Raw genomic sequence first — 15,651 nt, 5'->3', positions numbered from 1 at the left:
GAAAAAAATATCTAGTGAAAGAAAGAAATTCAACGTGCATTAGGATGGAAAATCACTAAACCTCTATCAAAATGGCTAGTTTTTCATTTCATGGATAGCTAAATAAATGGTGATAAAAAAGAAACACAAGGGGCAAGTAGCTGAGGACAAAAACACCTGCGACTTGGGAAGAAGTCTCTCCAAGGAACTTAGGATGCTTATGTAGAGGTTATTAGGGCCGGATGGCTTGGTATGCCCGTTTGAACCCGAACATGAACCTGGTGCCTAACATAGGGTGAGCAAATTTGGACAAGGATCTTGCGTGTAAAAGTCTCGACCCGACTATCCGTCGCTTGGTCCAACCCGTCTTAGTAATGAAGTTCGGCTTCATTAGGTGCCCGACCTTACTCAAGTGTACTCCGTCATCACCTCTATGTAGTACGCAACAATTACTTAATTATAACAGTTTTGTTGATGTAATTGAATAAGCATTCAAACACTAGGAATGGTGCTTGAATTTCTTTGTAAGGGCGGGAAGCAAAGATACAAAAGAAAACTTATTTGGCCCAGGAAATTTGCATCAAGCTCAGGAAATTTATTTAGCAAAAAGAAAACAATAAAAACTTTTGTCATCTATAAAATATTTATAGGATTGTCTTCTCGTCACTCTCCTCCCTTTATAAACATTTTCATGACTAATTTGGCCCTTGTTTCATGAGAATTTAATCACGTACAATTGTGCCAATTTTCCAATATTAGACCGCTATGAAGAGAATTGAGCCTTTTTTCTCATCTAGGGGAATCATATAATGAAAAAAATGCATTGCTTGAGGTCTTTTGAAAATCTTAGATAAATATAGATGGAAAAAGTAAAAATGTCTAAAAAATTCATGACTTATTTATTTTATTAACGAGTCTCCCAACAAATCAATTAAAGAAATTTTACAGTTTACAATAAATTGATTATTCGTACTATAACTTGTAATTAAATTATCGCAAATAAAATTTATTTAACAGGTGTCGTAAATCACTGTTAAAAGATTATATTTTTTCCTAATAAGTGAGTAGATTGCCTCCAACTCTGGGTGTGTTCCCACTTTCCCGCCCAAAACACCCTCTCCGGCTGATCGCTTCCCTCCCATCCGCAGCGAACTCAGAAGAAGCAGCTGGCTGGTACAATGGCCGCCGCCGCCGGAGAGCCGCCGCCGTTGACGGACACGGACGTAATCCGCATCGCGCAAAGCCTCCATCGCCACCAGCAGACGTCCTCCTCCTCCTCTCCTGTCCCCCCGCAGCTCTCTTCCCCGCGCTTCCACCCGGCTCTCGTCTCCCACCTCAGATCACGCGCCGCCGACTCTCCGAACCCCTCGCTTGCCGTCTCCGACTACGCCCTCTCTCTCATCTCCCTCATCTCCCTCTCCCCGCAGAGCCCCGGCCTCCCCCCTCTCCTCTCCTCGCTGCTCCTCTCCTACATCGACTTGTTCGTCTCTCGCCGGTTCCCGCACGACGCGAACTCGCTCAAGACTATCCAGCTCTTCGGCACCCTCCTCAATGCCTTGGAAATCGACGACGTCCGATCCGTGGTGGAATCGATCCTCTCCAGTTTCCCGAAATTGGTCACGTTGGACGATGCGCAGCTGCTCGATCTTTTGCCCAGGTGCATCGACCTCATTCGCGATTCGAATGAAGTCGAGCGAGGGGGTGATTTCGCGAACTCCATGATTGATCGAGTAGTGGATTCTGTTTGGTCGAAAGGGTTGTTGTTGAAATTGGTTTCACTAGTCAGGGAGTTTGTCTTTCTGGATAAGGGGAGAGGGAGGGAGTTTTTGGAGAAGGTGTTCGAAGGAATGGGGGACTTGGACTTGCAGGATCTGCCCTCTCTGGTGTATCACTTGTTGGTTTTGGCATCAAAAGGGTTCTGCAAAAGGGAGGTGGTTGAAGGGTTGGTGACTTTCTTCGGGTCGGAATTGGAGCCGAAGAAGGGGGCTTCGATAATTAGGCAAGTTGAAGGGACTGTGTTGCTTCACATGAATTTTGCTGTGAAGCAGGATTTTTCCCTTGGGAAAGAGGTTATGGGGCTAATTAAATCTGATAGTCAGGCTCTTAATCATTTTGCCGTGGCTGTCATGCTATCCCTTGCTAGAATCAAGAGGTTCAGCGATAGTGCTCTGGAGATCCTTAAGAAGGCAATTGTCACTTCATATGGGGATTACAAGTTCGCAGTGTACGACCTGGATAAACTTTTGCAGCTGTCTAGATTCTGTTGCACAGGGTTACATGTTGTGAAAGCATAGGCTAGAGACATCTAAACTTTCTGGTCCTTGAATGCATTGTCTAGCAACGACAACATATATAAGTATCCAAAATGAGATTAATGGCTCTAAGCATGAGTGGAAGTTCTAATTAGTTTTTGTATCCTGTTTTTCTTTACTCTTTAATTTTCAATGGTTAACTAGAGATAGGATGTTAATATTGTTGATTTAATTATGAAGCTAAACCATTAGAGGCTGCTAGAGGGATGTCTGTACATTGTGCATCCACTGTATTTGTCTTCTTCACCTGCAGCAACTGTAGTTGCTTTCTAGCAATGACAACAAATATATAAGTATCTAAAATCAGATTGATGGCTCTAAACATGACTGGAAGTTCTAGTTAGATTTTGTATCCTATTTTTCTTTACTCTCTAGTTTTCAATGGTAAAATTAGAGATAGGATGTTCATCTTGCTGATATAGTTATGAAGCTAAACTGTTAGAGGCTGCCAGGGGGACGTCTGTACATTGTGCATCCACTGTATTTGTCTTCTTTAATTGTGGCAACTGTAGTTGCCTTTTGTGTCTCCCATATGATTGTTGCTAATTCTCTTGATAAGAATATTCAAGGGCCACCTAGTTCCCTCTATGTGATCGCTTGGAGTGCTGCAGAAGTACTGCTCTTCCTTGTAGAAAGTTCTATTCCTCTCTCATTATTAAATTTTGAATTTTTTTTCTTTTTCAGAGATTGCAAATGGCTCCTGCATGAGATGGGAGAGGAATTTTTGCAAGGGTTCAAATTAGTGGAGAAGGCTGTTATCAGAGCAGTAATTTCTTCTCCTCTTGTTATATCTTAACTCAGTTTATAGTGGCCACGGTGCTTATTATTTTTTCATGGATACATGACACAATTTACCTCTGTCATCAAGGTAAACGAGATTAACTATGGGCGGGAGCATATGGTGCCAAGCTTTTTGCAACTTGCTTTCCTTTTACTAGAGTCGGTGCAACCGGGAAATCAAAAGAAATTTTGCTACTCTGATGGCTCATCACGTATTGAGGAGCTTGCTATACATATGCTGAAAAATTTATTTGAAGCTCATGACATGGCCAGGAGTGAGGTTGGTTTAATCATATAAGTAGAAAACCTTAATGATTTCAAAATATTATGATTCATATAAAGATGATAAACCGCTGTGTGGTGCTAGGTATACTAAGACTAGGATATTAAATTGATATGCTACACGAATTATCAGATTGCATATTGGCCTTTCAAGTGGCCAGTACTCAACATTCAATAAAGTTTGCCATGATACTTAGTTTATCAATTTAGAAAATCAGGCTTAGAGTCGTAGCATTTCTCAAAAAGTAAAGTGTGCTCATTGATTTGTAATAGCATATTGTAGGGCATATATACCTATATTTTTTGCATTGTTACTCTACTGGAAGTTTTGAAACTGGACTTGTATAGTTTTGCTGTGTTTGCCAGCCTAACATGGTTTATGGCATGAGAACCTCTTTGGGATTTGGATGGAATTTGTGTCGTGCGAACAAGTGTCACAAAACATGCTGAAACTTTGGCTCTATGATTGGGCTAAATTAGTGAGACTGTGCAAATTCTTATTCATTGATGTATCTTTCTCCCACCCCGTTCTCACATATGTCTATCTATATATATGTACAGGATTTTTAGTATGTGCGCCCAGGGCTCTCTCTCTCACACACTCTCTGCCTCTCCATATATCTCTATCTATCTATACATGTAGGATTTTTAGTAAGTGCCCTTAGGGAACTTGTTAAATTCCGTTGAATATGCTTTGAAAATATAGAAAGCAAGTTTGTATGCTAGGTACTCTTGTGTAAAACTATTGCACTTTATTGATGTTCAATGTGTTGAAACAACTATATATGTGTAGCTTAATCAGTGCCTTTAGGACTCTGTTTCGGCACTGATAAATATTGAAAGATCAGGTTATGGCTTTTTCCTGAACTTTTAGAGTTTGAAAACAGTTTCTTTTTCAAATGTCGAACACCTTCATTCTTGAATCATATGAACTGCATTATTTAAGTCATCTTACATCCTTTCACCATTTTTTAAAATTTAAGTTAGTTTTCTTCTTTTGGCTGGAAATTCAAAGCCAAACCTAATGGTAACAGCACTTTACAAGATCTTGTAGATGAGGAAAGTATAGTAATTTCACACATCACAAGAAATTAAACAAGTCGTTGTAACGTTTGAATATTAAAATAAGCATTCATCTAATAGTTTTAAGCTTTTAGATCAAGTTGGCATTGGTTCCACAAGATTTTACACGCTATCATTGTAAGAGAAGTTCTGTGTTGAAATCTATCTAGACCCCTCACTTGCCTTCATAGCATAACCACATTGCAAGGCTAAATACTCATGGGTCATCAACAGTGAAGTAGTACTGTGTGGGACGGGTGAAAAGAAATCCCGTCAGGGAGTGAGATGGAGCAGGACACAGGTAAGCTCCCAAGAAGTTGGAGGAGACTACTAAGGCTGGACCACTTGCTTGTAGAAAGAATGAGCCGGCAGCTCATAGGTAGTGGCTTGGTCAAGGTAACATCTTGGCACCATAGTGAAAGGGAGTCTTTAGCTTTAGTATTACGCATACTCCCAACCTAAGTCTGTACGGGAATGTTATGGTATTTAAATAAAAAAAGATACCTTTATCTAATTATTTATTTACGATTTTAGATCAAGTGGGTAGTACTCCACCTAAGGTTACACATGCGAAACTTACCTTTTTACGTATTCCATGCACAGTAAATGTAGCTTAACCACTGTGCTTAGGCATCCATAACTTTCTCCACGTGCATAGGTCTACTGTGCAAGAAGGCTTTAATAAGCAGATAATTGTGGATGTAGAGGTATTATGTATACCTTGTTTTAATAAATGCTGATATGTCTCTTCACTGCAGTCTTGTTGTTGGCCACTTGAATTTCGTTTAGGGTGATGTAGGCAATAGGTTCCATGTGGCATGCAAGAAAAAACACGGTTTGACTTGCCTAATCTATAGCTTGTATTAGCAGACAATATTTACTCAAGAATAATATCCTCAGTTGTGCAACCAGGAGATATTTTGAGTTTTTAATCTTCTGTAAGATGGTGCAGGTGAAATCTGCTATATAGTCCTAAAATCTTTCTATGTTCAACCGAAAATAAGTCCTGCAAGAATGGAATGGTCGAGCACATTAGCGAACTGCCCTGCTTCTATCCCAATTCGTTTCTTCTTTCCCTTGTGTCAATTCGTAATATCTGTATTTTAAGAGTTGTTTTCCTACTCGTGTGTTGGCACATGGCACTATACATAGATTTGCCCGAGGTTGTCCTCATAATTTCCCATAGCTTAGATACTATCATCCTTGTTCCCTCCAACATCTGTAATTTGCTGATATTGGTTAGGTACTAATTGCCGCATCGATTGAGCTATACTCTTTTAGGTGCTTATTAGATCCAAGAGCTATATATTTACGTTTATTTGTGCATTCTTTTGGGATGCACAAAGCTTAGCGAATTGCTTATGGTCCAAGAACAGAGGACTGTCTGTTGCATATAAATCATCACGTCAATTGTCATGAAGTGCAATTGCTGTAATTTTTTTTTTTTTGACTCTTTTATAGATTGTTGTTATGCTTGATTTGTTTGATATAGTCTTGCATCATATGTGCTGAATGAGTACAGGTGCACTTGCTTGTGACTGAATACTTCCTGTATCGTTATAATGATCTTCATGCTGCAGCACATTTTCATATTAGTATCACTAAAATTAATCAAAACCAATTTGTTTATTTATTAGATAATTGAGCAAAGCAAAGTCCGGATCCTTTCCTTGAAGCCTGAGCAAAGCATGTCAATTATTAGGTAACAGCCACAAAATAGTGATAGCTATTTCTAAAATTTTCTGCAATGGTGATTAAATTTTCATTTTCAGACTGCTTGGTCACCTGATTCGCAATTATCCGTACGCTATCAAGGAGCATGTGTCTCGGCTGAAGGAGTTGTTAGATTATTTTACTTATATGGATGGCAAGGTTGCATCTTGTCTTGTTGCTTCACTGTTGCCACTGCTCAAAACCAACAGAGATATTCTGGTATGCGATACTTCCTTGCTTCTCTTTGGAAAATAGCGTGCTTTTGTTGTCTTGAGAGAGTTGGAGAGATTTTTCATGAAATTTTGTTTGAAGATGATTTCTGAGAAAGGAAAGATGTGTCATAAATATGGATCAAGATCATAAGGACCTTAAGAACTGACATCATTGTTTGGCTGACCTGAGCAATGGTTGATGATGATACTATTTTCTCAACATTAATTCGTAGATTCTCAAAATATTGAGCAACTAATTGATATACAACCTGCATTTAGGTCTCATTGCAAATTCATAATTTTTCTTTGATAAGCTATGCATTGTTTTCCAAAAACGAGATTCAAGTACTGAAAATATGTGCTTCTCTGTTGCAGGATTATATGATTTTAGTAATTCGCAAAGCCATGTTTAGACGAGAAGATACTATCCTTCTTGCAGCAACAAATGCCATTTTTGATCTCATCTTGATAGATAAACAATCTAATGACAGTCTTCCCTGTCAAGATTCGTCAAGCCAAGCCAGTTGCAGCCAGCAAGCTGAGGCGTTTAGCTGTAAGGGTATAACTCTCTACCAAGAGCTGATTGGATTGCTCCAGAGATGCCTTTATCAGCAGGTGTTGGCTTTTGAAATAATCCTCTTTCGTTTTTTGAGAGTTATTTACTTTCTCTCCCAGTTCATTGTCCTTCGACTCACTTTCAACTAAAGTTGGATTGCTGTGCTCAGGCAAAAGTAAAAAGAGTCATGTACTCTGGACTTGTAAAGCTTGTCCTAGTGGACCCATCAATTGCTAGGCTGGTCCTTGATCTTCTCTTGCCTCATTTCCAACGTTTTTATAAAGAGGTATCAGTGTCTAATTTTTCTCGGATCTTTAGATTAAGTTTTCTTAAATTATTGGCCTGAGTATATTGTTGAAAGTCTCTAAGTCAAACCTGTTCAATTGACCTACTTTATTGAGTTTCATAATTCTTTTTAATCTGAGTTTCATAATTCTTTTTAATCTTTAGCCTGCATAATCTGTTGAAAATGCACTGAGGCATGTCCTTTCTAGAAGTAGCTTCTTGGTTTGCATGAATTTGTAAAGTTGCTTGAGGAAATTTTCTAGGAGTTTAGCAATATATTGCCTTCATCATATTGTACTGCGGAAGTGGCATCAAGCTTTAGTTGTTTGGCCTTTTCTGTGAAGCTTGATTTTGCCTTTTGTGTTGGACTGATTCTATAGCTGGTTAAACTGCGCCTATTAAGTTTTGATAACAATGGTGCATAGCACAATTTGTAGAGTTCCTATCTAATTGGAACTTGTACCTACTCGAACCTTGATTTTATCATGGTGCTTATGACTGTTCTGTGTTCTTCATGACTCAATTTAAGATGCTGTTGGCAGAGGCATATCCAGCAATTCGTTATGCTCTAAATGGATGATTTTTCAGAATCTACCATGTAATGATTTGGAAATCTTTCTAAACAACGTATCTGGACTTGAAAAGTTCTATTCAACTTTTGAGGAGCATCTTTTCCCTTTTCAATAAAATGCGTCTATTTTAGTTCAAATTCTTAAGCGGTTATCCTCACCATGCAATGTTCCTAATCCTTGTTGAGCTCCTATCTTTTTTACATCAGATTTTTGCTAATCTGTCATAATGCGCTCTCTCTCTCTCTCTCTCATTCTAAACACTTTTTGCAGGATGCTGATGGTCAACTTGAATTAACTTCTTGTGTTGGCTTGGAGAATGGCAAAGTTGTCATTGAAGAGCCTCTGGATAGTCTACTATCTTGTGTATCGTGGATTCTTCTCCTTCAACCACATGGTCAATCTGAAAATTCTTCAGATACTTCATGGACATGTTTTGGGTTTTCCCTTTCACAAGATGAGGTATTTTTACTGATGAATGGAGCTGCTAAGTGTATAACAGCAATGTCGACAATGGAGATGTTAATTAATGAAGTTAATGCAGGTTGGAAGAAGATTGTCGTGGGATTCATTCTCCACAGCATTACTGAAGATCCGGAAGCTTTTAAGAGCTGAAAAATTGGAAGGTTTGTTAGCTCTTTATTGTCGGACTGTTTTAGTGTTTGGAGCTTGCATGAAGCAAGGCAGATCTCGTAAAAGTTTCAATACACATCTTAGGAGGATTTGAGGAGCTTTAAATTCTTCGGTGCCCTTTGATTAGAGATGGCAAATGAATGGTTTAGAGCAGGGATGAGCGGGTTGCATGCAGGGTTCACTTAAATAACCCTTTCAACTCATATTTTTTGCTATGAGAAATGAATCATACATGAGCCATAATCAATCAACCTTAAAGTAAACCCTGCCAACACCCACTTGATCAATTCACTTGGATTAAGTGCTTCTTTTGCTGCAGTTTATAATGGAGAGGAGATAGTGTCATCAGTCATCACCATCACGTGGTCCCACCATTACCACCTATGCCACCACTGCCACTACACTGCCACCTCCACTTCCACGTCCAGTACCGTGATTGTTATTGCATTACCAACTCTCCAGTACTCTTAAGTAATAATGATCATTGCAACCACCATTATCATCTCCATCTCTTCATGGTCATTGCAACAACTACTATTACTCCACTTGAAGTTCCACGATTACCACCTCCTGTACTCTACCTCTCTCCCACTGCATCAACACGCCGCTGTTTCAGCATTGCCACCATTGGCACTGGTACCACCTTGGCCACTCTATTGTCGGTATGCCTGCTGTTGGTTTGAAATTTCCATGCTACCATCACGGACCACAAATCTACCATCACCTCCACCATACAAGATAACAGTTGGGTGGTGTGGTTGAGGCAATGATGTTGGTCATGCTGATGTTCCGGTAATGATCAATGTGATGGATCTTTGTTTTGCCATACATGTTGTGATGGAGTTGGATTGATGGAGAGACTGGTGATGGAGGTTGTGGGATGGCAGTATTCATGGTGTATTAAAGGTAGCAAGCTGATAATTGCAGGGGTAGTGCAGTGATAGTATTGGAAATTGCATAGACAACATTGTGATGGATGGTGATAATGTTAAATGTGTTGCATTAACTGGTGGTGATGAAGAAGAATGTGATGGCGCAGGCTAGCAGTCTTGGTGTTAGTGTTGTAGGAGTAGGATGGAGTCTTGCAGTAGTGGTGTTGTGACTATGTTTGCAGTTTGGAGTGGTTGAGGTGATGAAGGTTATGATATTGGAATACTTTGATTATTGGATGTGATGATGTTCTGGGGTTAATGGATGTACTCCCGGTAGAGTGAGAGTGCAGCCACTGATGAAATTTAGTGCTCATAGTTTTGGGGGTTGCTAAAGGTCTACTTAATTAACCACATTGCATATACAGGCAAGCTTTACATTTTGGTCCCCGGTTGTGGGTAGAAGTGTGGTTTATCCTCACTTTAAATTTGGAATCCTAACTGGGATCAAATTGTTTAAAGGACTTGTGAGATTGGAAATTGACAGGGCGGGATCCTATCTATGTAAATATGCTTTTGGGAGCTATTTCTTCCAGTTTGCTGCTTAGTGGCTTCAGCTACTTGGCGGATTTGGAGGAGCTTGCGTCCTTAAATCAGCCTTTGCAAAAATGAGTCTCATTTAAGAATCTATATGCTTTAAAGAGACCTAAATGCTTTCTAATTTTGGATGAAGTCAATTCTCAGATCTACTATTATCAACCTTAGTGGTTATTATTCTACTCAAATTGCGAGATATCTTTGTTTATTGGCGTATCCTTGGGCTTGTAGTGGGAGTAGCCCTCCACATTCATTCTGATTTAACGACAGTATATGGTGTTTACATAGGGCTTGTAGCAGGTTTGGTCCTCCTACATTTGAAGCTTGGTGAATGAAGATCACTTACCAAAAATAGAATTCAATCACTTAATGTCAGTACCATTGTACTGAACTTGAGATTCTATCGTTTCAATAACTTAATGGCACTACAGTTGTACTGATCATGAGACTCTGTCAGTTTGTAGTGATCATGAGATTAATAAGAACCCGAATGCTATAAAGTTTCTAGCGAATTGATACCCTGGTCAAGATTGAATTTGTTTATTAGGTTTAATGATGCAGGAACATTGAGTGAGTTGAATTTTAATCAGGTTAAACAATTCTTAGTTGTTATGAGTTTGTCATATATGCCTTTTCTGTTTCTTTGTTTAATTACAGTAAATCATTGTCTTCTAGAGTTTCAGAGGTCGTGACTGACATGTGACTCTTTAGTGATGCTCAATTGCTGAGATTAAGAGATCTTAAACTAGATTAAGGAGTGAGATTCTGGGGTTGCTTTGAGTCATTATGAATAGTTCTTAAAACCTATTGTAAGCTGTCTTTTCTCACATTCATTTCAATGGATTATGCTTCCAATTTCTCTTGGTTTCCTAAACCATAGAGATTGATTTATCTCTGTTCCAGCTTTATTTGGTATGTTTTCCCATTCTTTGTAAAACACTTATTTCAGTTTATCATTAAAGTTCATGGAATTTTTGAATCCTACGACCCTGATTTAAAATCTCCACAGGGGTTTTTTGTACTTTTAGAGTCTGGGCAATATAAGCGAAAAAGATTCGTCTCCTATCCATATTGCCACATATACCTCTTGCATGAGTTTTCAGGTGGAGAGATTGCATTTTCATAACTATGTGTTCATTTCCTTGTCAGATCAGTCATTCTTGGTCAGAAAGCTGACTCTGGCTCAGGGTCTTCTGAGAAAGAGAGAACCAAAGGCTGCGCCATAATTTTACTGGGTATAACAGAGGTGGTGCTCAACACCATAGCCACTGAATTGGAGAAAGCAACAGGCGATAAGAGGGTAGAACTTGAAAAGGAGCTGATTGACTTCGTTCAATTGCATTACCTGGTGGAGAAACATATAGGCAAACCAAGGCAGAATAATGGACTAAGAAAGGCAAATGTGCGAACTACTACAAATGATATTCCTGACCATACTGATTCTGGCTGCACCACCTTGACTCAAGAACAGATACCTCTCTTGGCAACTTCAACAATCAATCAATTACTGCAAACTGCAATAGGGTTATACAATGCTGGATTTTCTAATGCTAGTGCAGCCTCCCAGAGTCTTGGCCAATCATCCTTCAGCAAGAACACAAGCTGCTCAAACATTATATCTTTTGTCTTGAATATTCTGCTTTGTCATGTCAGGTCTTGCCCTGTTATAGTGAGGGACGATCCCTTAAAAACTTTTGTCTACGGTGACATTAAGATTCTGGGACCCCAATTGCTGAAGCTGATGCTTCTGCTTAAGTCAGTCCGATCAAGTGTTCCAAACGAAAAGAACAAAAGTAGGAACGAAGGTCAAAGAGAGAATTTCCATCAAGCACTTATCTGCCTTAAGGATATGTTAATGATTTATTTGCAGGGCCCTCATTTCGCCCAGCTTCTTGAAGATTTGGTGTCAGTCTGCACAACTGAGTATGGTGTTGATGGTGACAATGTAACGTACATGATCAATGATCCAAAAATAAAAAACATTGAGATATTCATTGTGAAGATCCTGAAGCCTCTGTTATCCGAGCTTCTTGCAATTTCATCCTTTCGTGAGGCTGAGGTAAAAAGCAAATTCTCTCTTTCACAAGTCTTTTGCTGATTTCATGTGCTGCTTTCTTAAGCTATGCAAGTCTGTTCTTTCAGGTCCTTTGTGATATTATGTTGATGGTTACTAACAAGTTGCCCTGCCAACTGAGAAACTCTCATGGATCCTGGACTACACAGATCTGCAAAAGCAATGGAATCAAAGATTCCAAGGTTGCTAGGAGTCTGGTATTACTAGCTGTCCAACTAAGCTCGCCTCCTGATGATTTGATCTTTGCTCAAGATGTGGCTATAGAGTTGTGCAAAGTTACAGGGTCAGCAAGTGATGATCCCGTGGAGATGTCTGAATCATATCCTGTTGTCAACAAATACACCAGCAGTGCAGTAATCATTTGCATTCTGCAATCAGTTGAAGCAGTCATATGTGATGTAGATTGGGCCATTAGAAAACTGAAGGAACTTTCTCTCTCCTCTCAAAATAGAAATAAAATGAATGAAGGAGAACTTGCTCTCGATGTTAGATTGGTACTGGAGGACAATCTGTTCTCTAGGTCTGAGGCTGTAGTGAGAGTACTATCATCATTTGCTTTGATGACCTTGAAGGGTAAGATCGCACTTCATTAATTTGGGGGGTGAAAGTTGTACCAAGTTTACCATTTAAGTTTGTTCGTTTGCGTGATAAATGTGTGCAGACCCTCAAGCAGATCATTTTCTCAGAATGGTTACAAGATTGTACAAGCAATTGGCTCAGATAACAAAACTTCAGATTGCCCCTAAAAGATCCAAGCAACTTCTGCCAAGCACTAGATTTCAGAAACTTGTTGAATTAACTTGCAAGCATCTCACTTTTCAACTCTATAATTTTGTGGCAGAAATGCAGAAGGTGAGCTACTCTATTTATCGCCAACCTCTCTAGTTTCAGCCTCCAGCCATCATTTGCATTTCTTTTTCTGTTCCTTTTTAATATTTTCTTTGTGTTCGAGTGATTTATGTGATTACTTAAAATGCAGGAACAGCAAGAAAATGCTAATAGAAGGATAATGGTGGGAAAGATCAAAAGGGAAAATCGCTGCATTCCTGAGCTGATCTTTCATATAGAAGATTATGAAAAGTATTTAATCCGACTTAGCAAGGTGACTAAAGTGAACTTGCTGAGGCATGCTAAGCGCAGCACTTCCCGGGATTTTAAAATTATAGAGGCCACCAGTATAGTCGGGGAAGAAGGCAATCCTGACCACGAACTTGGCTGTTCTCCTTCTGCAGCACACGAAAACAAATCAAGCGATGCTTCCGACGAAGATGGGGGAGAGGAAAATGTCATGTCTCCGGAGTCGGGCTGTCATTTGTCTGCGGATGAATCTGGTTCTGATGGTGAGAAAGGTAATTCTCTTCCCCCAGTCAAGAGGGTGAGGAAAAATGGAGTTGTTCAGGACTCTGATGATGAAGATTAGCTGTGTTCTCTGTCAGAAAAATACTGGGTATAGAAGGGCGCATATTTGGTGGAGCATTTTGTGTAGAGTAGCCGATAGAGAGCGAAACAGAAGGCAAATTTATCAACTTGACTCAAATCCCATGTTAATAATTTCTTGACACTTCAACAAGTCAATCTCGAGCTCTATTGGACATGATCAAATTTTGCTTAGTATCAATATGGAGTCTAGCTTTTCTACCATGCTCAACTTTAGGTTTTTATCCATTCATTCATAGATATAGATACAGAAGATGCATATGATGCCATATCATTCACGTCACATATGACCACATAAGCCTTTATTGCAATATTTACACTTTACCACAACCGATTCAGTTCATACACAGTGGAGAACATTACAATTTACTGCATTTTGGACACCATATAATGCTAACGGAGTAACCCGTGCTTGCTCGGGTGGAATCTTCTTTACTTGTTGAATGAGATCAGAGATTAATTAGTTAATTTGTTTGGAAATGGTTGGGTACTTTTACACTTTTCGGAACCTTTTTCTTCAACTATTAATTCTCTACAATTATGTAAAAGTACAATCACATGGAGGAGTGAAACCAAGTCGAGCTACTCAATAGTTACTCGGGCTCGACTTCATGATTATTTGAGATCGACTTATATGATTTCCGATCAAGTGAGTTCATTCGAACATCTTGCTGGGTGAAGCTCAAGCTCGCTATACTCAGGTCAATAGGTTTGCGAACTGTTATATTTCGTTGGTCCGCCCATGATGTGTGTGTCCAAGGGACACCATTTGCTCTAATAAGAAGTGTGTCTGAGAAACGCCTTTTGAAGAGGTGCGAGGAGAGTTTCTTAAGGGAAGTTAAGATAACTTCCTCATAAGATGAAAACAAGATACAAGAGATAATTCTGAACTCTCTCTCTCGATGCATAAAGATTCCGTATCTATTTTTGAGAAGACAATCGGCATTAACGCTGTGGAACAAGAATACTTTCTCTGTGATTGTATTCAGACCAACGTGAAGTAAATTCGTTCATCGTTTGCTGGTGATTCAATGTACGATCCTGGAAAATTGGTTTGGAGTGCATCGAATAGGTTAGTCGATTCTCCCGACAATCTCTTCCAACATTGGTATCAGAGCCTCGGTTATGATCTCTGCCTTGTTTTCCTGTTGATTTTTTCTGCTTGCTATTTGATATGGAGATCATGATGATGAACTTCATACTGTCTGCATGTTCATTGCTCGGGAATTGCAAGATGAATCGACGAACATGAATTGAAACGAAGAACGGGTTTGAACGTTACGGGCGACCGTTCTGTTTGGATGATTTTCGAAAAATTCTTTACGGTGAAAATTATTTTTTATTATATATAATTGAAGAACTCGTCGAGACGAGCAGAACGGCGGGTTGAGCGCCGCCGGAAGACGCCGGACGCGCCCACACGCGTGGCCAGAAGCCACGGCGCGTGGGAGCCACGCGCCCAAAGCACTGGCACTGCCAGCGCGTGAAGGCCACGAGCGCGTCGCCAACCGGCGCGTGCTGATGTCATCGATGATGTCAGCAAAACTGTCGGTAACGACATGCTGACGTCATCTCCCTGGCCGTCAGCGACTGGCGACATGACCCGACCCGCGACCCGACCTGGACGGTGACCCGACCCGTGACCGGTCAACGGTCAACCGGTCGGATCGGCTCAGAAGCCCGTATTAGGTAGGCGCGTGTGGGCGCGTGGGAGCTCCAATCGGGCTGTGGTTGGTACCGTTGTGTTCGTATTGAAATTCTCTACATTGTGGTATAGTTATTTTATATGTTTGAAGCTTTTAAAGGTATGAAAATGCATACGAAACCCTAAATACGTGTATTTTTTGGGGTATTATTGTATTTTACTTGTATTTCCCTATGGTTTTGGAAATACTAATGCTGGCTTACATGTAAATGACCACATAAAGATTATGTAGAGCATGATTCATTGATGGCATGTTTATATGGTTTGACGTGCTTTCAATTTCCTAATTTTGAGCATACTAAAACAATGACTGGAGATCCTTATATATTCGTTACGTCATGAATTTCGCTGTTGATTATATTTGTTGCATGAATGTTCTATTTGTTGATTTACATCATGCCGTGCTATATGATTGCTAGAAAGGATGTCATCATTGTTTTAAATATTTTTATGAATTTTTTTTTTCTAGTGGGAGTTCGTAGGTTGGTAGAATTAGAAGAAATTCTCACCTAGAACTTAAAATTTGCACAAATTAAACAAGTTAATGATAGTAGAACAATTGTATGCCGAAACTGATTGGGAACAT

At 39.7% G+C, this 15,651-nt stretch overlaps 1 protein-coding gene across 1 annotated transcript; it reads left to right on the top strand.

Annotated features, from left to right (window-relative positions):
- The first annotated feature begins 1,135 nt into the window (after positions 1–1,135).
- On the top strand, positions 1,136–13,659 carry LOC115692974 (uncharacterized). The gene is made up of 13 exons (XM_056305237.1): positions 1,136–2,203; positions 2,976–3,057; positions 3,160–3,351; positions 6,053–6,117; positions 6,188–6,347; positions 6,716–6,955; positions 7,066–7,182; positions 8,024–8,212; positions 8,295–8,376; positions 11,004–11,908; positions 11,992–12,496; positions 12,585–12,775; positions 12,903–13,659. The coding sequence occupies exons 1-13, from the start codon at positions 1,158–1,160 to the stop codon at positions 13,341–13,343; spliced, it is 4,215 nt and encodes a 1,404-aa protein (XP_056161212.1). The 5' UTR covers positions 1,136–1,157; the 3' UTR covers positions 13,344–13,659.
- The last annotated feature ends 1,992 nt before the right edge of the window (positions 13,660–15,651 follow it).

This window comes from Syzygium oleosum, unplaced genomic scaffold, assembly GCF_021117445.2.
Source record: "Syzygium oleosum isolate NSW1041296 unplaced genomic scaffold, Sole_v2.1 Sole_v2.36, whole genome shotgun sequence".
Classification (NCBI taxonomy): Eukaryota; Viridiplantae; Streptophyta; class Magnoliopsida; order Myrtales; family Myrtaceae; genus Syzygium; species Syzygium oleosum.
Note: the sequence above shows the minus strand (reverse complement) of the source record. Positions and strands in the feature narration are given on the sequence as shown.